The sequence below is a fragment of the Eschrichtius robustus genome, chromosome 3 (assembly GCF_028021215.1).
Source record: "Eschrichtius robustus isolate mEscRob2 chromosome 3, mEscRob2.pri, whole genome shotgun sequence".
Taxonomy (NCBI): Eukaryota; Metazoa; Chordata; class Mammalia; order Artiodactyla; family Eschrichtiidae; genus Eschrichtius; species Eschrichtius robustus.
In genome coordinates, this window is record NC_090826.1 from 37,329,688 (window position 1) to 37,352,663 (window position 22,976).

Genomic DNA, 22,976 nt, shown 5'->3' on the forward strand with positions numbered 1-22,976 from the left:
AAAAGAAAATAATCCTCCCTCTGGGATAACCTACTTGGGGTAGAGGGCCAGCCAAGTCAGTAAACGTAAGGCTTGGTGGGAACTTACAGATGTAGATAAAGTGAACGCCAGACGGCCAATGTTATGATCCCTCTGGTCTACAATCACTGAATCTCATCCACTCACGCTTAGACTCACATAAACATCTGTGTCTATATGAAAGGAGTAAGAAGCTTGTTCCAAATGTTTACAAAGAGCTTACCTCCATCTGTCATTCATTAAAAACAAATACTGAGGGGCTTCCCTGGTGGCGCACTAGTTAAGAATCTGCCTGCCAATGCCTGGGACACGGGTTCAATCCCTGGCCCAGCAAGATCCTACATGCCGCGGAACAACTAAGCTCATTCGCCACAACTACTGAGCCTGCGAGCCACAACTACTGAGTCTGCACTCTAGAGCCCGTGAGCCACAACTACTGACGCCCATGCGCCTAGAGTCCGTACTCCACAACAAGAGAAGCCACCGCAGTTGAGAAGCACACGCACCACAACGAAGAGTAGCCCCCGCCTGCTGGAACTAGAGAAAGCCCACGCGCAGCAACAAAGACCTAACGCAGACCCAACGCAGCCAAAAATAAATAAAAAAATTTATTAAAAAAAAAAAACCAAAACCAAACAAATATTGAACATCTTCTCTATGAGAGGCCCAGATATGGTTCTTATTCCGCAGTCTAGTGCAGGGAGATGATGATTTAACAGATAATTTAAATCCTCTGTGTGATTACAGAAAAATGGTGTTAATCCAGTCTTAGAAAGCTAGGGAAAGGTTGCTGGAGCAGATGATACCCAAGGTAAGAGCTGAAAAAAGGTTGGGTAGCTACAGGCTTCTTCAAATGAACTCTCTGGTCATGATGACAGAATGCTTACTGACTTCCCACAAATTGTACATATGGGTCCATTTCACTGGTCAGGCTATGGTGTTACCTTATCATTCAGAGCAGGATAGGTGGCCCAACCAAGAGTTTCATAAAACCTAAGCTTTTCAAAAAACCTAAGCTATGTGGGCTGCTTGTCACCCAAAGGTAAAGAGAGTTTGTGATGACAGCCTGGGCTTTCTATCATAATCACATTTATTATCACATTTCACATTTCCCCCCTACCCTACGGCCCTCATTCCATGAAAGTTTCCCTACAGAAGGAAAGAGACTCACAGGAATCAAGCTCACACAAAACTTGCAGGTTTTCTGGCTACCAAATGTGGTATACGGCTGTAGAAATCCCATCCCACAGACCAGAGTTCCAACAAGGGTAAGATGAAAACATTTCAAGCTTGTGGACACATATACTAGATTAGTACAGTCAAGAGAAAAGCTCCATCGAGATTTCCCAGAGGGGGTATGGGAAATGGAAAAAAAGGTTCAAAAATTCCCTCACCTAACTTTTTAACTTCTTTCTGTCGTAACTCCTGGGGTTTTCTCTATGCCACCAGCAGGCTCAACAGAGGCATCATCGAGGATATACTGAGGCCCTCCCAGGCAACCACAGCCTACCAAAGCAGTCATAAGAAGGAAAGTTACCACTTAAAAAAGTCTTCAAGCAAGTTGGGGCCAAGTTCTCAGATCTTCCCCTGACCAAACTGTACTCATTTTTTTCAAGCAGATAGAAATCTGCCAAAAACAAATCCTTGGGCAAAATGAAAGGTTCCAGGAAAGAATGACAGAGATTTGTAATTTGATAAAGACATCAAGCACTCAACTGAAAACAACTTGCACCTAGCTTTTTGAACACCTAAAAATAGCACATATGCTCAATCTTTCTAATAAGCTGTCTCTCCAATGGGGATTTCATCAGCATAGTTTGTTCTTTGTTGTAGCATGTTAGCTGTTTCATAAGACATGTGACAATAGTTTTTTTTCTATATCAAAGGACTTAAATAACTAAACCTCTAACTAATGTGTTGGTATCATTATCCCTATTTTCTTCATTGTGAAACCGAGGCAGGGGGTAAATGAGGTCTGCCTGACGCCAAAGAAAGATTCCTGTCTAGATTTGATAGAAAATTATCAGCTCCACAATCCCTAAATTAAGAGAAGCCATGAGACCTGCAATATAAGATAAGTGCTTTAAACACAGGCTACAGAACTCCATTATAGATTTAGTCTGCTGAGGCCTCTTAAATATACTTCACTAACCTGTTCTCAAAACGTGTATCTAAGGAATACACTGTTCCTAAAGCACAAAAATGGCACCATTGGCCACTTACTTCAGACAATCAGAGGAGCAACTAATGTAAGTCAGGCTCAGTGTCCAAGGAGTCAGCCAGCTTTGCTTTATGTGCTGATCCCAGATTGCATCCTTACTTCCTGCACAAGAGATAGAGATCTTCTTGCTCAAGAAGAGACAGGTTTCTTGCTCATATGGTCTAGACAGGATAGAAAGTCTCCCTACAGCACTCGATCTCCCTCCACTTGGAGAAAGATATCATCAAGCAAAAGCAGTACTCTTGGAAGACAAGGATACAACATAGTTCCTTGAGTCTTGTTAGGAGATTTGCTAATTTTTAAATGTTTTACACAAAAATATTTATTTAAGAGTTCTAGGGCTTCCCTGGTGGGGCAGTGGTTAGGAATCTGCCTGCCAATGCAGGGGACACGGGTTTGAGCCCTGGTCCGGGAAGATCCCACATGCTGTGGAGCAACTAAGCCCGCGCGCCACAACTACTGATCCTGCACTCTAGAGCCCATGTGCCACAACTACTGAAGCCCAGGCGCCTAGAGCCGGTGCTCTGCAACAAGAGAAGCCACCCCACTGAGAAGCCTGTGCACCGCAACAAAGAGTAGCCCCCGCTCGCCATAACTAGAGAAAGCCCACGCACAGAAACGAAGACCCAATGCAAAAAAAAAAAAAAAAAATATATATATATATATATAAAGAGTTCTGCATACACTAAGAACCACTGAATTGCACACTTTGAAAGAGTTCTATATATAAAAATAACTACCAACCGCACAGACCCAAAAAGAAGAGGAAAATATAATTTTGAAAAATACCAGACCAACTAAACCTGTTCTAAAGCCAAGAGTCTAGAGTTAGAGTAGACTATAAGGACTACTGATACTTGTCTTTTGGAGGCAACATGATTGAGTGAAAAAAGCATAGGCATTTGAAATTCATAAATGCATCTCAAAATCCAGGACTGGGTTCTAGCTCTCGCTCAGCACCTAACCAGGTGTGGGATTTGGGGCAGGTTATTTAAGCTCTCTGAGTATCAGGTTTCTCAACTGCAAAATAGAGTAATACCATCTACCTTTCAAGGTGGCTGTGGGGATCAGAAACCCAGGCCAGACATGCACAGTAAATATGAAAGATCTCCCTTGCAATCTTCAGAGCAAACGTTCTAGGTAGCTCCAAGGAAAATAAAATTTACATCCTCATATTTAGCTAATAAATTAACTCCCTACTTTAGAGTAGTCTCTAAGAACAGAAGCTAAGGTTCTGAAGTAAATTAACTAATTTCTCAAATGTACTCATTTATAAAGCTTTAGCCAATTTAATTAGTTGAGCACACCTCAAAAGTGCTCAACTGGCTACAGATAGAGATCTTGTGTGAATAATCAGCTGTTACTGCAAAGCAGGTCACTGTTGCTTTTCGATTTCATTTTTCATCTGCTTTTCTGTTCTCTCCCATTATTGTTCAACTTTTTAAAAAATGATCAAATTAAACTTAAATGGATAAAATTCAGGCTGCCACCCAGAAAGACAAAAGAATACCAATTAAGTTATTTAATTGGCATGTTTTCTTCTTTAGTATATTTCAAAAAAAAAAATATAGACTTGGGTATAAGTTTTAAAGATATATGCTTAACACTGGGTGAGGCCTTCAGATCACACAATTTGGAGCTAAAAATACCCCCAAATCTCAGTTTTGTAATAATTCTTCAACAAAATCTACCAACATTTTCATGTTTTTTTCTGGAGCTATTCTACCTCCTTCACACAAGTAATATCTATCCCTCCTCATCACCCCACCATCACAAATTCCTATTCTTCCCACAATACTCAATCAGAAAGTGATATTCATGAAGCATTCCCTCTTCAATAAGCAGATCCAAGTAGTGTTTCCTGATACTCCTCTAGAGGGCGCATAGTACTCTTCTAACTCTTTACCATGTCCCTAACCCACACCACTACTGCACTCTTGAATAAAAATTCAATTTCCACTGAGATAAGTGTCATCTGACTGTACCTAGCAGACATGATCCTATTAATCCCTTGATTACTCAATGCACTTACCGAGACTTTGGCACCTAATGCACAGTCTTTCTTTCCACCTGAACTTTAGGCAAGTTATTCAACCTCGTTGCCCCAAAGCAACGTACAGATTCAATGCCATCTCTGTCAAAGATCCAATGGCATTTTTTACAGAGATAGAAAAAAATCCTAAAATTCATATGGAACCACAAAAGACCCCTAATAGCTAAAATGTACTTTTCCTGAATCATTTTTTTCTTCTTATGTTTTTTTCAATATCTTGTAATAACCCATATGGAAAAGAATCTTAAGCATATGTGTATATATATATGTTTTTTTCTATTTCTGTAAAAAATGCCATTGGATCTTTGACAGAGATGGCATTGAATCTGTACGTTGCTTTGGGTAGTGTGGACATTTTAACAATATTAATTTTTCTAATCCATAAACATGGGATATCTTTCCAAACAACAAAAAAGGAGGGATAAAGATAGCATCTACCTCAGAGTGTAGTTGGAAGATTAAATGAAATAATGCATATAGAGTGTTTAGCACAGAGACTTCTGGTGTTGGAAAACTGGTGGACTAGGAACCCAAAAATGGTTATAAACACCTAAGAATTTTGGATAAGACAATAACAAAAAATTACTCCAAATGTATTCAAACTTACGAGAAAGAATAGGAAAATACCAAGTGCCAGGACTGAAGAAGGAAATGAAAACTAATTTGAAACCTTGGCTGCCCTAACTGGGGTTTTAAAGTGTTACGTTGGGCCAAAAGATGTAGCTTGAAGCTGGTATGAAACCTGGGAGTTTGAACTGAGACCCTGGATAAATGGGACCTCAGTGAAAGGGTAAACTCTGGAGAAAAAAAAAAAAAAATCTACCTATAGCACAGGTAGTCATCAAAGACGTTTGTCTGTTTGGTCTTGGAACAAAAAATTCTGAGAGAATATTATTTCTAACCTAGAATTCTGTACAAAGATAAGTTATCATTCAAGAGTAAGGATGGAATAAAACATTTTGAAACATGCGAGTTCTCAAAATATTTAACTTCTAGGCTCTCTTTAAAAAGCCAATAAGGACTGGGTTCCTTTGAAATGAGGGAGTAAACCAAGAAAGAGGAAAACGTGAGATCTAGGAACCAGGGCATCCAATACAGGAGAGAGAAGGGAATTCACAGAATGATGGTGAAGAGAAGTCCCAGGATGACAGATCTGCCGCAGGCTAGAGAGCAACCAGTAGAAATCTGAAGAGAGAATGGATGGCTTCCAGGAGGGTTGTCTTAAAGGAAAAAAAAAAGTGATTGACAGAATACCTGATGTGTTTAAACATATTGATACATTTATGTTCCTTTTAAAGGATCTGAGGATGAATGAGCAATAGAAACAGAAAACTAAGCAACTTTAAAAGTGAGGCAATTAATAACTAAGAAAAACAAAACGTATTTTTTTAAAAAAAGTAGGAGCTTGGAAGAGTTGATAGAACTTTTCTTCTATATCTTGATTGTGGTGGTAGTTATACCACCACAGTACATTTATCAAAACTCAGTATAGGGACTTCCCTGGTTGGTGCAGTGGTTAAGAATCCGCCTCCCGGGGCTTCCCTTATGGTGCAGTGGTTGAGAATCTGCCTGCCAATGCAGGGGACACGGGTTCGAGCCCTGGTCTGGGAAGATCCCACATGCCGCGGAGCAACTGGGCCCGTGAGCCACAACTACGGAGCCTGCACGTCTGGAGCCTGTGCCCCACAACAAGAGAGGCCGCGATAGTGAGAGGACCGCGCACCGTGATGAAGAGTGGCCCCCGCTCGCCGCAACTAGAGAAAGCCCTCGCACAGAAACGAAGACCCAACACAGCTAAAAATAAATAAATAAATAAATTAAAAAAAAAAAAAAAAAAAAAAAGAATCCGCCTGCCAATGCAGACACGGGCTCGAGCCCTGGTCTGGGAAGATCCCCCATGCTGCAGAGCAATTAAGCCCGTGCGCCACAACTACCGAGCCTGCGCTCTAGAGCCTGTGAGCCACAACTACTGAGCCCTCGTGCCACGACTACTGAAGCCTGCGCGCCTAGAGCCTGTGCTCCGCAACAAGAGAAGCCACCACAATGAGAAGCCCGCACACCGCAATGAAGAGTAGCCCCTGCTCACCGCAACTAGAGTGAACCCGCGTGCAGCAATGAAGACCCAATGCAGCCAAAAATAAATAAATAAAATAAACAAATTTATTAAAAACAAACAAAAAAACATACAAAACAACTCAGTATACTACACGCACACTACTATATATAAGATAGATAACCAACAGGGACCTACAGTGTAGCGCAGGGAACTCTACTTGGTATTCTGTGATATCCTATATGGGGGGTGGGGGAGTCTGAAGGGGAAAGGATATATGTGTGTGTGTGACTGGGTCACTTTGCTGTACGCCTGAAGGTAACACTACATTATGGATCAACTATACTCCAATAAAATTTTTAAAAAATTTTTAAAAAACTCAGTATACCAAAAAGGGTGAATTTTATGTATGTAACTTATACCTCCATAAACCCGATTTAAAAAAAAATCAAACTGTACAATTTAAAATGGGTGTATTTTATTGTATACAAATTATAACTCAATAAAGTTGATTTTTTAAAAAGGGAAATACAATACTCGTACACTATAAGGCTCAGCTATAAATAAGCCCTCATAATTGATTTAATAAAAATTATGATGCTACTATATTTGGGAGATTAGGAAAGGGGGAGCGTGCATATGTACATGGAGAGGGGCAGACAAAATGTTAAATGAGTCAAATCCTTACTTTCCATACTAGAAATTCAACAGATATTAACTAAAAATTAAAGAAAAGGACTTCCTTGGTGGCGCAGTGGTTAAGAATCCGCCTGCCAATGCAGGGGACACGGGTTCGAGCCCTGGTCCGGGAAGATCCCACATGCCGTGGAGCAACTAAGCCCATGCGCCACAATTACTAAGCCTGCTCTCCAGAGCCCGCGTGCCACAACTACTGAGCCCGTATGCTGCAACTACTGAAGCCTGCACGCCTAGAGCCTGTGCTCCGCAACGAGAGAAGCCAACGCAATGAGAAGCCCACACACCGCAACAAAGAGTAGCCCCCACTAGCCGCAACTAGAGAAAGCCCGTGCGCAGCAAGGAAGATCCAACACAGCCCCCCCCAAAAATAATAATAATTAATTAAATATTTTTAAAAATAAAAATTAAAGAAAATAGTAGTATAAATATGATACTTAAAAATATTGAGGACATTATCAGAAGGAAAAAAAGAAGAGTTGAAAGCAGTTGCTTCTGAAGAGCAAAAATAAGGAATGAGGAATGATAGTACAGGAGACCCTTGTCCTTCACTCTAAGTCTTGTAGAACTATTTGATTCTTTAAGTTATATATATATTATTTACATATACAGTATATATACTAATAAAAAGAGCATGAAAACACAATCTGGGAACAAATCTAACAAAAGATAAATAAGATTTTTATGAAGGATATTACAAAACTTTGAGATATACTTAAAAAGACTGAAATAAACAGAGAGATTCTAAGTGAATTAGAGCCTGAAATGTGAGAAGCAAGACTAAACTTTTACATGAGATTATAAGAAAATATCTTTAAGACCTTAAAATAGGGAAGAATTTCTAAAGCAAGGCACAGAAATCACAAACCATAAAAGAAAAACTGAAAAATCAATTACAATAAAATTTAAAAGCTTCTATTTTTCCTACAGCCCAGATTATAGTCCATAAACATCATGTTCCACAAAAAGAAACAAGCTCTTTTTTTTTTAACCACTTTTTTGAGGTATGACCGACATCATAATCAAAATCAAGATTTTTAAAAGAAATGCCTGATTTCAGATCTGAATATAATGAAATATGAAGTATACATATGAAGTATTACTGCCAAAAAACTTGAAACTGAATCTAATCAACAGTTAGAGCCAAACTCCAGTTTACAAGAAAATACTGAAAAAGAGAAACAAGTTAGCCAGTGTCAACTGCAATATTATTTACAATTGCCAAGATATGGAACAACCTGTGTCCATTGACAGATGAATGGATAAAGAAAATGTGGTATATGAATAGAATAGAATGTTATTCAGCCATAAAAAAGAGTGAAATCTTGCCATGTGCAATAACACGGATGGACCTCAAAGGCATTATGCTAAGTGAAATAAGTCAAACAGAGAAAGACAAACACTATATGATCTCACTTATACATGGAATCTTAAAACAACAACAACAAAGCCAAGCTCACAGATACAGAGAACAGACTAGTAGATGTCAGAGGTAGGGGGTGGGAGGTAGGTGAAATAAGCAAAGGGAGTCAAAAGGTACACACTTCTAGTTATAAAATAAGTGTAAGTCATGGAGGTGCAATGTACAGCATGGTGGCTAGTTAATGGTACTGTACTGCACATTTTTTAAAGTTGCTAAGAGAGTAGATCTTAAAAGTTCTCATCACAAGGAGAAAAAATTCTGTAACTACATATGGTGATGAATGTTAGCTAGACTTACTGTGGTGATCATTTCACAATATATACAAATATCAAATCATTATAACTGTATACCTGAAACTAATATTGCATGTCAATTATACCTCAATAAAAAAATAAAACAAAATACCGATCAAAAATAAGTTAAATGACATCAGTAGAAAGCAGACATACCCGAGATGTGGGAGACTCTATAGGACAAATACTTGTTTTATTTGATAAGTCAATGGCATAAGAAAAAAAAGGAGGTGGAGGGGAGATTGTTCTAGAGTAAAAGAGACTAAAAAGACATAACCAAATATAATGTGTGGACCTTTAAAAACAGTACCATTGCAATAACAACACTAGAAAGCATCTACTAATAAATTCAACAAAAGATGTGTAAGACATTTTTATAGGAAATTATTAAACTTTATTTAAAAACACAAAAATAGCCTTAATAAAGAGAGACATATTATGTTCGAGGAATAGAAAGACTCAGTATTAAAAAATGCCAACTCTCCCAAATTAATCTGAAAATCACTGTAATTCCAATCAAACACTAAGATAAGATTTTTCACGGCTGATACTAAAATTCATATGTCAAAGGTGAAGAGTGGCCAAGACAACTTTAAAGAAAAATTATAATAAGGTGAGGTAGAGGGGAGTCATCCTACTAGACAGAATTTCTATAAAGCTATGGTAATTAAAACAATAGGATATCGGTGAAGGAAAAGACAACTAGACTAGTGGAACAGAACAGAAAGCTTAGAAATAGTCCCACGTATATGTGGAGCTTGGTATAAATCGGGAAAGAAAAGATTATTCAATAAATTGTGCTGGGATAACCAACTCTTCATTTGGGAAAAAGATAAAAATAGATACCTATTTCACATCATATGCAACTATAAATACTAATTTAAAAATCCAAATATGAAAAGCAAAATTGTAAAGTTTTAGATGGCAGGAGTCTATCGTTAATACTTTAAGTAAGACACAAAAAGCACCAACCATAAAGGAAAAGATTGATCTAGGTCACCACAAAAAAAAAGCTAAGACTTCTGTATGACAAAAGATACTATAAACAAAGAGAAAAGAGGGGTAACACTGGGGGGAAAGCTGCAACCCATATAATCAGCAAAGGATTAGTATACAGAGCGTAGAGAGTACATACTACAAATTAGCAAGAAAAAGACAAACAACCCAAACAAAAAGTGGACAAATGATATGAACAGGAAATTCATTGAAAAGGAAAAGAGCCAATATACTTAGCAAAAAATTCTCAAGTAATCAAGAAAATGCAAAACTAAACCAACAGTGAGGGGAATTCCCTGGTGGTCCAGTGGTTAGCACTCGGTGCTCTCACTGCCAGGGGCCTGGGTTCAATCCCTGGTTGGGGAAGTAAGATCCCACAAGCCACGTTTCATGGCCAAAAAACAAAAATGAAAACAAACAAACAAAAAAACCCCAACACTGAGGTACCATTTCACACCCATCATATTACTGAAAACGTAAAAGTCTTAGAACATCAGTTGTTAGTGAAGACAGGGAGAAATCAGAACTCTTCATTTATACTACTGGCGGGAATGTAGACTAGTATGACTACTTTGGAGAACAATCTGCCAGTATCTAGTAAACTTGGAGATGCACATAACTTACAACCCACACATCATTTCAGGTGTCTACCTTCACAACACGAGCACAAATAAACCAGTGCAAGGATGTTCATTGTAGCACTATACATAGTGAAAGAAATGAAAGCAAACTAGCTATCCCACAGAAGAGGAATGAATGTATAAACTCTCACGCAGGACTCAGATCCAATCTGGAGGAACTGGCTCTGGGAGGAAAGTTTGTGCCAAGATCATGCCAGAAAGAAGAGAAGGAAGGGCTTTGTCCGTTAAGTCCTTAGCCAAATCTCATTCTTCCTAGCCTCAGTTTTCTCCTCTCTCCAGTGGGTACAAATGCTGACCTTGCCCATATCCTTGATCAATCCAAACATGTCTTCTCCTCCATACCTAGACACCTGAGCAATGGTGAAAGGGGAAAAAAAAAAAAAAAAAAGGAAATCCCCCCAACAATTGTGCTAACTGAAGTAACTATAAATTTATATTCTTCAACATCAGCTACACCCCTGATGTTGCCTAGACCTCCTTCTCAGTGTCTCTGGTCAGCTCTCTCCCATTTTCCAGTGGTAATTCTAAAGCTTCATTACTCACAAGTCCCAATCCCATCACCTTCTCTTTCTACATTCTCAACAGACAACTTTGCCTCCTACTTCATCAAAAATATAGAGGCCTCAGGAGGGAATTATTTTAATTCCTGCTCTCCTTCCTGATCTGCATTTGAGCCTTTTCTTCCCGCCTGTCCTCTCATTTCAGTGGAAGATGTAAGCCTTCTTCCTGCCCAAAACTGTACCTTAATTCCTTCTTGTCTCCTTGGGAACCTTATCCATCATTTATCTCCTTTCTTCTGTACTTCTCCACTGTCTCTTTTGCTCTCTTATAAAAATGTTCAAGTTGCTTCCATCCTAAACTAAAACACCCTCAAAGTATAAGAAACTAATAACAGTGGCTAATAAGGAGAACTGGATGGCTGGTAGATACGGAAGAAAGGAAAACATTTCTCCATAAACCTTTTTATATTTTTAAAATTTTTGAACCACATGTATGTATTAGTTATTATTTATCTATTATTTTAAAACATCCATGATCATGAGTGTCTCTCTTTCAGAGGGTCCTCTTCTTCTACCTGTCTATTAATATTAAGTATTGGTGTTTCCTAAGGCCCTCTGGACTCTGTCTTTTATTTACTCTACTTATTCTTGTGGGAAAGATGGTTCACATCCATAGCTTCAGCTATCACTTATAAGCTGATGACTCTTAGACCTGTATCTCTAGCTCAGATCTTCTTCCTGAACTCTACATAAGTTTATCAACTACCTGCTAGATATCCTACTTGAATTTAATTCTTAACAGGTCTGAAGCCAAACTCTTATTTTTTTATCCATCAATCCATTCATTCATTCATTCAGTCAGTCATCATTCATTCATCCATTCAAAAATATTTAAATTTTGACCACTAATAAGTGCCAAATTCTGTGCTGGGCACCGTAGATTCTACAGTGAAGGTAAATTTCCAACCACCTAGATCCTTATGGCCTTTAATATTTAAAGTGGCTGGTTTAATCCTTTACTATCCTTCAGTTTCTCTCATCTGAAACAAGAAAATTGTTCCCTTGGACTCTAATTCTATCCCAACCTATCAAGAGAAAGGAAGAGAGGGAAACAGATAACTAACAGGAATTACAATACAGTTTTATATAAAAAGTTATATAATAAGGATAAACACAGGGGTGCTTAGGGAACAATTAGATGGGGCAATTAATTTAAACTTGGAGGCTAAGGAAGGCTTCAGAGGCAATCAAAGTTTTAGCCAAGTCCTGAAAGATGAGTAAGACATCTCTTGTGACCCATCTCGCATTCTGTGGGTCCATCTTTTTATTCCAGACACTTCTCTTGCCATCAGCTATGTAACCTGACAGCATTTCACTTCATGCACCAGTCATCTCTCATTTTCTGTCCTGAGATTTCCAGCAACCACCATGTGGGATACTTGTGGGAACCCACTCAGCCATTCTGGCACACATACAAACCTTAAAGTGTGAGGAAATTTATACCCACGGGGCAACCTTTGACTAATGGGTAAAGGAAGCTAGTGAATAAATACTCCTCTTTTCCAAGTCTTGGGCAATTACTCTAAGGTACATTCCACATGGCCCCTGAGAAGGTCTCCAGAGCTAAGCTTCAGTTGTCCACAGTGGTAACCAAGTCCATAACACACACTTAGATTGCCATTCCCTTTTTCCCTATATCACTCTTTCCAAATCCCACTCCTGTTCCTTAGAATCACTTCTCAAAATAAACTACCCATACACATACCCTTATCTCAGGCTCTGCTTTTGGGGGGAAATCCAGGTTAAGGAAGATCAGGAATTAGTTATTTAGGTATGGATAGAGGGAACTGAACATGTTCCAGGTGGATGTACAAGTATCCAAATTGGTGGAATTGCAAAGGCAGAGTGTATTTAGTAAGCTAAATGCAGTTACTCGTCATATTACCCCTATAAATTTATTCCTTGTCCTGCAGTCTCTAACTTTGTGAATGTCACCACCATCCATCCAGTTGCTCTTGCTAGAAACCTGGAAGTCACACTTGACCACTCCTCCTTTTCCTCCCACATCCAGTTAATTAGCCTTAAAGGTCTCCTAAATATTCTCCAATTTGTTCCCTTCTCTCTATTACCACTGCCATTGACTTGGTTTGGTCCTTCCTCATTTCTTACCAGGCTACTGCAAGAGCCTTCCAGGGTCTCTCTAGCTCCCCTCAGTCATGCAGTAATAGTTCTAAAATATCAACCTGTTAATGATCCTTCAAAGTATCCCTACAGGATAAAGTATACATTCTATTCTTACCTTTATCCCAGACTATATGGCACAGTATGGTAGTTAAGAGCATGGGCTTTGAAGTAAATGACTAAGGTTCAATCACTAACTCTTCCATTAAACTCTCCTAAGACAGTCCCCTTATCTATTCTCAGTAAGGTCTGAAGGGGCTGGTGTAGTCCTGGCCCTATGAATTCTCGAAATTAACGAACCACCAATACTCACTTTCAACATGAAGTCTTGCAATGAGGAGAAATCACTGGGAAAAGAATCCAAACTGGACAGCACAGGGATAATCAGTGCAAAGGAAAGAAAAAGGCCAGATAAAATGAAGATAATGAAGCAGAGGAGAAAGATCTCAAAAGAGGGGGCTCTAGAGCTATGAAGCTAGAAAAGCTATGCTGACAGCCTTCCCTTCTAAAAATTTAGGAAAACTAATTTCAGGTTAAAATTAGTAATAGAAAAGGATTACAGTCAAATCCTATACAAGGTTATTGTTGAAAAATATAATAATAAAAGTTAGAATAACATCTCTACCATAAAAGCAGATGTCAGAAAGACATGCTCAAAAGACAGATTAAATTCATAGCCTAAGATTTCAAAATTATCTAAAATAAGAAAATGATAGAAAATGTCAAAGAACAACATAAATCTGAATTAGAATAGTTAGAAATGAAATGACAGAACTCAAGAATGAATTAAAAATAAAATTAAAAAATCATTTCAGAAATAACAGCTGAACTAGGAAGAACACAAGAATGAATAAAACACAACTCTTAATGCCTTAAGGCAGGGGTCCTGGTCCATGGCCTGTTAGGAACCAGGCCGCACAGCAGGAGGTGAGCAGCAGGCGGGCAAGCGAGCGAGCGAAGCTTCACCTGTATTTATAGCTGCTCCCCATTGCTTGCATTACTGCCTGAGTGCCACCTCCTGTCAGATCAGCAGCAGCATTAGATTCTCACAGGAGCATAAACCCTACTGTGAACTGTGCATGCGAGGTATCTAGGTTGCGTGCTCCTTGTGAGAATCTAATGCCTGATGATCTGAGGTGGAACTGAAGTGGTGATGCTAACGCTAGGGAGCACTGGGGAGCGGCTGCAAATACAGATCATCATTAGCAGAGAGGTTTGACTGCCCAGAGACCATAATAAGTCAACTGCTTGCAGACTCATATCAAAACCCTACCAGCTGAACCTAGTTGCAGGGCAGGAATAAAGAGGTAGACATAGAAAATGGACTTGAGGACATGGGGTGGGAGGGCGAAGCTGGGGGGAAGTGAGAGCAGCATCAACATATATACACTATCGAATGTAAAACAGTTGGCTGGTGGGAAGCAGCAGCATAGCACAGGGAGATCAGCTCGGTGCTTTGTGATGACCTAGAGGGGTGGGATAGGGAGGATGGGAGGGAGGCTCAAGAGGGAGGGGATATGGGGACAGGTGTATGCACATGGCTGATTCACTTTGTTGTGCAACAGAAACTAACACAGTATTGTGAAGCAACTATACTCCAATAAAGATCTATTAAAAAAATAGATAAATAACAAGGTCCTACTGTATAGCACAGGGAATTATATTCAATATCCTGTAATAAACCATAATGGAAAAGAAAAGGAAAAAAAAAAACCCTATCAGTTAGTGGCAAGTGAAAACAAGCTCAGGGCTCCCATGATTCTGCATTATGGTGAGCTGTATAATTATTTCATTGTATATCACAATGGAATAATAATAACAGAAATAAAGTGCACAATAAATGTAATGCGCTTGAATCATCCTGAAACCACATCCCCCACACCCCCCACACCCCCACCCCTGGTCCATGGAAAAACTGTCTTCCACGAAACTGGTCCCTGGTGCCAAAAAGATTGGGGACTGCTGCCTTAAGGGAAACAGAATGTAAAAAAGGAAGAAAATCCTAAAAAAAAAATTTGTTTTTTAAGATAAAAAGGATTTGAGGCAAAGTAGCAGAAAGAGAAGATAAGCAACAAAGATCCAGCATACACATAAGAGTCCCAAAGACTAAAACCAAAGCAATGTAACAGAACGAATGCCTAAAACTGTAATTCTAAAAAACTTCTCTGAAGTAATAAAAAAGGCAGAAACTTCACAGGGAAAGGACGTACTACATATCTAGAAAATATGATTCAGAACATCAACGGGACATATTATGTAGTAAAACCACAAGATTTTAAAGAAAAATAAAAACTCCCTTGGGAGCCTAGACAAGAGGACCAATTCACTCATAAGGGAAAGAAAAGCACATTTTCACTCGGACTGTTTTGACAGCAACACTTTACAATAGAAGATAATGAAAGAATTCGTTTAAGATATTTAAGGAAAAAATATGAGTCAAGGATATTATATCCCCATAAATTGGCTTATGAATACAAAGGCTGCAGATAATCTGTTGAGCACTGATACCATGACCACTTCTTAAGGAATCTACTAGTAATAAGCTTCAGACAGCCAAATGACCAGAGAGACAAGGACTAGGGACTGGTGGTAATGATCATTAACAGCTGCTAACACCAAAAGAAGACAATCAGAAAATGATTTGCCTCAAGATAGAAGACACCACCACCTACAAAAGCATTTTGCCAAAAAAATTCAAACTGGAATTTAATTTAGCCTCTAGGTCCAACTACCAAGTTATAGAAAATACAGAGAGAGGAGTACTTTTTAAATGACACCACAGGGCTTCCCTGGTGGCGCAGTGGTTAAGAATTCACCTGCCAATGCAGGGGACACAGGTTTGAGCCCTGGTCCGGGAAGATCCCACATGCCTCGGAGCAGCTAAGCCCGTGCGCCACAACTACTGAGCCCACATGCCACAACTACTGAAGCCCGCACGCCTAGAGCCCGTGCTCTGCAACAAGAGAAGCCACCGCAATGAGAAGCCCGTGCACTGCAACGAAGAGCCGCCCCCACTCGCTGCAGCTAGAGAAAGCCCGCACGCAGCAACAAAGACCCAACGCAGCCAAAAATAAATAAATAGGTAAATAAATGTATATTAAAAAAAAAAAAAGACGACACCACAGGGTCACAATCAGCAAAATGCAGACTGTGGGAAACTCTACAAGAAAAATACCCAGTTCCTTCAACATATAAATTATAAGGTGGGACAAAAAAAAGAGAGATGGAGGCGAAATCTATATATTAAAAGAGATATTTTAATCAATTATAATGTGTAGTCCTTATTTGCTTCCTGATTTTAATAAACACACTAAAAAGATTTAAAAATTCTATTTAAGAGGCAACTAGAAACTCATATACTGATTGGATACTTGATGATACTAATGAATTATTAATTTGTTTTTTTAGGTGGTATAATGGCATTATACTTTTATTTTTATTTTTTAAAAAGCCCTCATATACCAATGTTCTGAAATATTTACAGATGAAATGACATGATGTCTGAGATTTCCTTCAAAAGAACATGAGAGGTAGCAAGTTGGGTGGGAATACAGATGAAATAAGATTTGCCATGAGTTGATAACTGTTGAAGCTGGGTGACAGATACATAGGCAATGTTCCATGTACTTTTGTACATGTTTGAAATTTTCCATAATAAAAAGTTTAAAAAAGTGCTTGCTTCGGCAGCACATATACTGAAATTGGAACGAAACAGAGAAGATTAGTACGGCCCCTGCACAAGGATGACACGTAAATTCATGAAGCATTCCATATTAAAAAAAAAAAAAGTTTAAAAAAATAACTGGTCCACAATTGGTATTTAATAAATAACAATTTTAATCATTATTATTAGTTGACTGAACAAATATTTGCCAAATGAATGAGTTCAGACATAGGTAAGACTGAATCATTCATCAGCAAATATGAAACACAATTATGAAGAAAATATAAAATCTAAGAACTTTTATATTATCAGCACCAGTTATAAGAATGGAGCTCACTCGCCCAGGGCCTGGGAGAATGAATGAGCCAATAATCTCTCTTGATAAGTCAGGGAAAGAGGTTTGGGCAGCTGAAACAAAAAGTGAAAAGCCAGTAAATCAGCAAAATTGTGGGATGAGATAAGGCAAAATGAAGTAGAAAACAGTGCCAGAAGAATAAAACCAAATGAAATATGTTGAAAAAACATAACATAGCAGATATGATGTCCAGCTCCAATATTCTATAAGTACACATGACAGAAGTTTCCACATACAAGTAGGACTGGAATACATTTAGCAAATACAAGGCAAATGACAAAGATGATAAATTAAAATGATAAAACATATTTTAAACAAAGAAGCCAAATAAAGCTAATATACTACTGTGGTCTTTCTCTGAGCAAAGCAGAAGCCACATGGGATAACCTCACAGTAATATTTGGGGAACTCAATCTGGAGGAAGTGGGTAAAGATAAAAGAACCAAAAGCAAATAAACTCAAAACTCTCAAAGGGAATATTCTTATCTTACCTAAAATCTTATTGAAAAAGAGTCTCCAAATGTTTAGGAAGCTGCTTTGTGGGCACAGGGGACGAGAAATAAATGCTCAAAGGAGCACTGCTTTTAAACCATGGCACAGCCTGTGGGTACAACTTTCTCCCTTAAGGAGGTACCAGTCATCCCTCAGCAAACACTAACAAACTGCCTCCTAAGGCTGTCTCACTTTTTTAACTATTTATACGTACTTCCATTGTGCTTCCTACAAGCTCATGTTGATCCCAATCAGATGGTTCTGAATTTTGGCTCAGGTTTTACTTTGTTCTTAATGGCTTATTCAGGCGTCTATTTATGTTCCTCCACAGGTTAGCTCTGCTGCCTTCTATTCCAGGTTGGAATACAAGCTGATGTGAAGCCAGGATTTCAGGTGCCACTGGTATAGGAGAAACCAAGTGGAGACAGCAAAGAGAGCAGAGACTTGCTAGCCAAAGTCACAGCTTGAGAAGAAAGCTCAGAGGTAGGACTGTATATAAAGGATGCCGTGTAAATGATGTGAAAACAAAGGGGTAAGGGAGGAATAGAAATTAGACTGTGCAGAATGACTTAATGAGGATTCTGATCCTAGGTATAAGGAGAAGCCCTAAAATAAGAAGTGATCAAAACCATAAGAAGAGGTAGTAACTTGGGAGTAAAATGTCCTTTTGGCAGTTACTTTACCCTTCATCTCATACCCTCTCCTATTTATTAATAGTTGCCCCCATTATTTGTCAAGCCTCTAAGAGTTATAGGAACTTATTTGCATGAAACTCCCAGGATCTCCAGTTCTAGGCTAGGGCAAAAATAACATTTCTAAGATTTATAGATTAGGGAGCAGAGAGTTTAGTTTATACCTCCATACTAAATTGTTAGACAGTAACTAAAACAGCTCCTGGGAAGACCACTAAACACCCTTAGCTTCTTGGTAAACCTGGCGTCTATCCCTGTGAAAGAACAGAGTTCTCATGACCCTAGTGAAATTCTCCATATCTTCCCTAAAGAAATAAGCAGCTGCACTAAAGAAAGCAACACACCCAACATTATGGTATTAGAAATCCCCACTGTAATCAGAAGCACCAAAGCCTACTTGGGTGGAAGCATAGAAGGACAAAAAGGAGGCCAAAAAGTGAAAGGAAATGCCTATATACATTGCACTGGAGGCCCTGGCCAGGGCAATAAGACAATAAAAAGAAATAAAAGGCATTAAGATTAGAAAGGAAGATATAATACTGTTTTTATTTGCAGGCAACATGATGATGTGTATAGAAAATCCTAAAGAATCTACAATTTAAGAGAGTCACAGGGCACAAGGTCAATATACAAAAAAACAGTTGTATGGCTATATACAAGCAATAAACAATTAGAAAATAGAATAAAAAATACTAGTTACAATATCATTACATTGAAATGAAATAGGAATAAAATTACTGAAAGATGTTCAAAACCTCTATACTGAAAATTATAAAAACATTACTGAGAGAAATTACAGAAAACCTAAATAAATAGATGTTCAAGGATTGGAAGATTCAATATTAAGATGTCAATTCTCCCCAAATTGACCTATAGATTCAATGCAATTCCAATCAAAATCCCAGAAAGCTTTTTTGTAAAAACTGGCAAACTAATTCTAAAATTTATATGGAAATGCAAAGGACCTAGAATAACCAAGGCAATTTTAAGGAAAAGGAAATCCAAAGGACCTAGAATAGCCAAGGCAATCTTCAGGAAAAGGAACAAAGTTGGCAGATTTATAGTACCTGATTTCTAGACTTACTTTATAAAGTTAAAAATAATCAAGACTTTATTAAATGTGGTATGGAAAGTAGAGACAAAAAGACCAACGGAACGAAGTAGAGAGAACAGAAATAGCACACACAGGGACTTCCCTGGTGATGCAGTGATTAAGAATCCACCTGCCAATGCCGGGGACACAGGTTCAATCCCTAGTCCGGGAAGATCTCACATGCTGCAGAGCAACTAAGCCCATGCACCACAACTACTGAGCCTGTGCTCTAAAGCCCACGAGCCACAACTACTGAGCCCGTGGGCCACAACTACTGAAGCCTGCTTGCCTAGAGCCCATGCTCTGCAACAAGAGAAGCCACTGCAATGAGAAGCTCACACACCGCAACGAAGACCAAAAAAACAGAGCCAAAAATAAATAAATTAAATATAAATAAATTTTAAAAAAGAAAAAAGAAATAGCACACACATAATCGGTCAAATGATTTTCAACTAAGGCATCAGAGCAATTCAACGGGGAAAGGCAAGTCTTTTTAACAAATGATGCTGGGACAACTGAATATTCATACAGAAAAAAGTAAACCTTTATTCCTTTACTTTTAGAAGTAAATACAAAAGAGTATCTTTATAAGCTTGGGGTAAGCAAAGATTTCTTAGGACACAAAAAGTGCTAACCATAAAAGAAAAAATCAGTAATCTGGATTTCATCAACATTTAAAACTTCTGGTCATCAAAGTCACCATTAAAAATGTAAAAAGGCAAGCCACAGACTGGCAGAAAACATTCACAACGCATATCTGACAAAAGGCTTGCATCTATAATATATAAAGAATTTCTATAATCAATAATAACAAGGCAAACAACTCAAAAAAAAGGCAAATGCCTTGAACAGACATTCCATGAAGATATACAAATGGTTAATAATCACATGAAAAGGTGATCAGCATCATTATTATCAAGGAAATGCAAATTAAAACCACAATGAGATAGTGCTACGTAACACACACTAGAATGGTTAAAATTAAGAAGACTGACAATACCAAGTGTTGATGAAGATGTGAAGCAAGTGCAGTTCTTATACATTGCTGATGAAGTGTAAAATGTACAACCACTTAGAAAACTATTTGGCAGTTTGCAATAAAGTAAACCCTATAACCTATAATATTTTTACAAAAAGACCTGCAGAACAATGTTCGTAACTGCTTTATTCATAGTATCTAAAAATTAGAAACAATCCAAATGACCATCAACAGAAAAATGGGTAAATAGGGGTATATTTATTCAATGGAATACTACTCAGCAATAAACAAGAACAAACCAGTTATACCTGCAATCATATGAATGAATTTGAAAAATATTATGTTGAACAAAAGAAACCAGAATAAAATTATATAATTTCATTTATACCTAGTTCATGAACAAGCAAAATTAATATATGGTGATAGAAATCAGAACAGCAGTTGACTCTAAAGGTGCAGGATTGACTAAAATAAAGCACAAAGGAACTTTGAGAGGTGATGAAAATGTTCTAGATTTGGATAATGATAACCTGGGTATATATAATTGTCAAAACTCACTGAACTATATAATTAATAACTGTGTGTTTTACTGTGTGTAAATTATTCCCCAATAAAGGGAAGGAAAGGCCGTGTACATATATGCATTAATTTTTTGTTCTTTAGTGCATAGGTAGGTTGAAAATAATAATACATCTGTTTGCAGTCACTAGAAATAGTAGGAGAAATTTTGCCCCCCAACTCAAGTAAGATAGCAACATTATCACACAGAATGAATTTTTTCCAAAGGACATCAATTTTAGAACAACTGACAGTGGATCTTTCTCACTTTATGGGCCACAGGCCACTGGGGAGACTGTACCCTCATATCCATAGACCCGTGTTAATTTCTTAATCAAAGGAGACTAAACATTCAAATATTATCATGTGGGGGAGCTGAAATTTTTGAAAGTTTCTTCGTACTTCTTTCCAGTCGATCTCTCATCTGCAGAGTCAACTGCTGGTCTGATTTCTATTACTATATATTAGTTTTGCTTATTCATGAACTTTATATAAATGGAATCTTTTGAAGTATATCTGAAGTATATCTTTTTTATAAAGATGTACTATGACTGAAAAATATTGGAAACTAGTGACTGTAACAACTGTCTAAATCTTCACTAGTAACCAAACTAAAAAGCAGTTGAAACATGGGCAAGAAAGTATGTGATGCAAGAATATATTTTTTAAAAAGCACTGTAGGGAGTTCCCTGGCAGTGCAGTGGTTAAGAATCCGCCTGCCAAGGCAGGGGACACGGGTTAGATCCCCTGTTCTGGAAGATCCCACGTGCCGCGGAGCAACTAAGCCCGTGCACCACAACTACTGAGCCTGCGCTCTAGAGCCCAAGAGCCACAGCTACTGAGCCCACGTGCCTAAAGCCCATGCTCTGCAACAAGAGAAGCCACTGCAATGAGAAGCCCTCGCACCGCAATGAAGAGTAGCCCCCGCTCGCCACAACTAGAGAAAAGCCTGCACGCAGCAGCAAAGGCCCAATGGAGCCAAAATAAATAAATAAATAAAACAAAATAAAAAATTAAAAAAAAAATGCACTGTAAACTGCAATGCATTGGGAAAACATAAGATGATATTTATCTTCAATGAACAATAAAAATCAAGAAATAGTTTTTCACCTTAAGTTTCTGATATATGTGGCGCAGAGAATCTGCAGTTCCCATGTCAGCTTCATCAGGAATACACACAATATCTAGCTTCATTTTCATCTTGAAGTCTGCACATAGAGCCTTTTGGACATCTCTGGTTGTAATGACAATGACTTCTATAGCATGAAAGAAAAAAAGAAGGAAAAATGCAAAAACTCTCATTCATTTAGACAATGGTTACACTTTTTCAATTAGATTTGGTCTGTTTCTAGATTTAGTAATAACAGCTGATATTATTGAGACTTTTCAATGTATTTTACGTGCATTCTCTCAGTTAATTCTTACAGCAATCTCATTTTACAAATGAGAAAACTTGGAGTAAAAGAGATGAAGTGACTTTGTTCAGGGTACTAAAACTAGTAAATGAGATCTAAGATAAAACTCGCGTCTGTATGATTAGAGCCCACACTTTAACTAATACATAACACACTACTTCTTCCTGATGTAAAGAATTTAGAAGAGCATTTATCAAAGCATATACAAATAGGATCACATTTTAACTCTTCATTCACTCCAAAGAAAGAGCTATCACCACTCTCCATCAGACAGCCATCAGTGCTTCACTGAGGATCACAAGGAACCCAGTAACAGGCAGTTTCCACGTAATAGATGCCTTCACCTTAACCATGTAGCTATCAATTAATGACAGAAAACTTGGGGTTTTGTCATGGATCTTTGGCAGGGTAATGTAATCCACTGCAATATAACATGTGTTGCTGATATCTGAAGATCAGATTTTAGCATCTCTAAAGTGTAACAATTTCCACTACTTGTTCCATGATAGTGCTCAATTATCTCTCCCTTTCACTATAATCATTCTCTTTTCTATTTTCTTCCCTTCTTTCTCCCTCTTTCTTTTTCAAATCATTTAACCTTCCTTCTTTCCTTCTCTCTTTCTTCCTTTCCCCATTTAGCTTTCTTTCAGTCA

The 22,976-nt window shown here is 38.1% G+C and overlaps 1 protein-coding gene and 1 non-coding gene across 3 annotated transcripts in view; one reads left to right on the forward strand and one right to left on the reverse strand.

Moving 5' to 3' along the window:
* The window catches only part of EIF2B3 (eukaryotic translation initiation factor 2B subunit gamma), a 153,685-nt gene that overhangs the window by 119,009 nt on the left and 11,700 nt on the right, over positions 1-22,976 (reverse strand). For both annotated transcript variants that reach the window (XM_068539757.1, XM_068539759.1), the window contains one exon: positions 22,019-22,164. In XM_068539757.1, the coding sequence (XP_068395858.1) occupies positions 22,019-22,164 (146 nt within the window). The remainder of the gene's footprint in view (positions 1-22,018; positions 22,165-22,976) is intronic.
* Positions 16,747-16,853, forward strand: LOC137763114 (U6 spliceosomal RNA). The gene has a single exon (XR_011073680.1). It is a non-coding gene; the product is annotated as a U6 spliceosomal RNA (small nuclear RNA).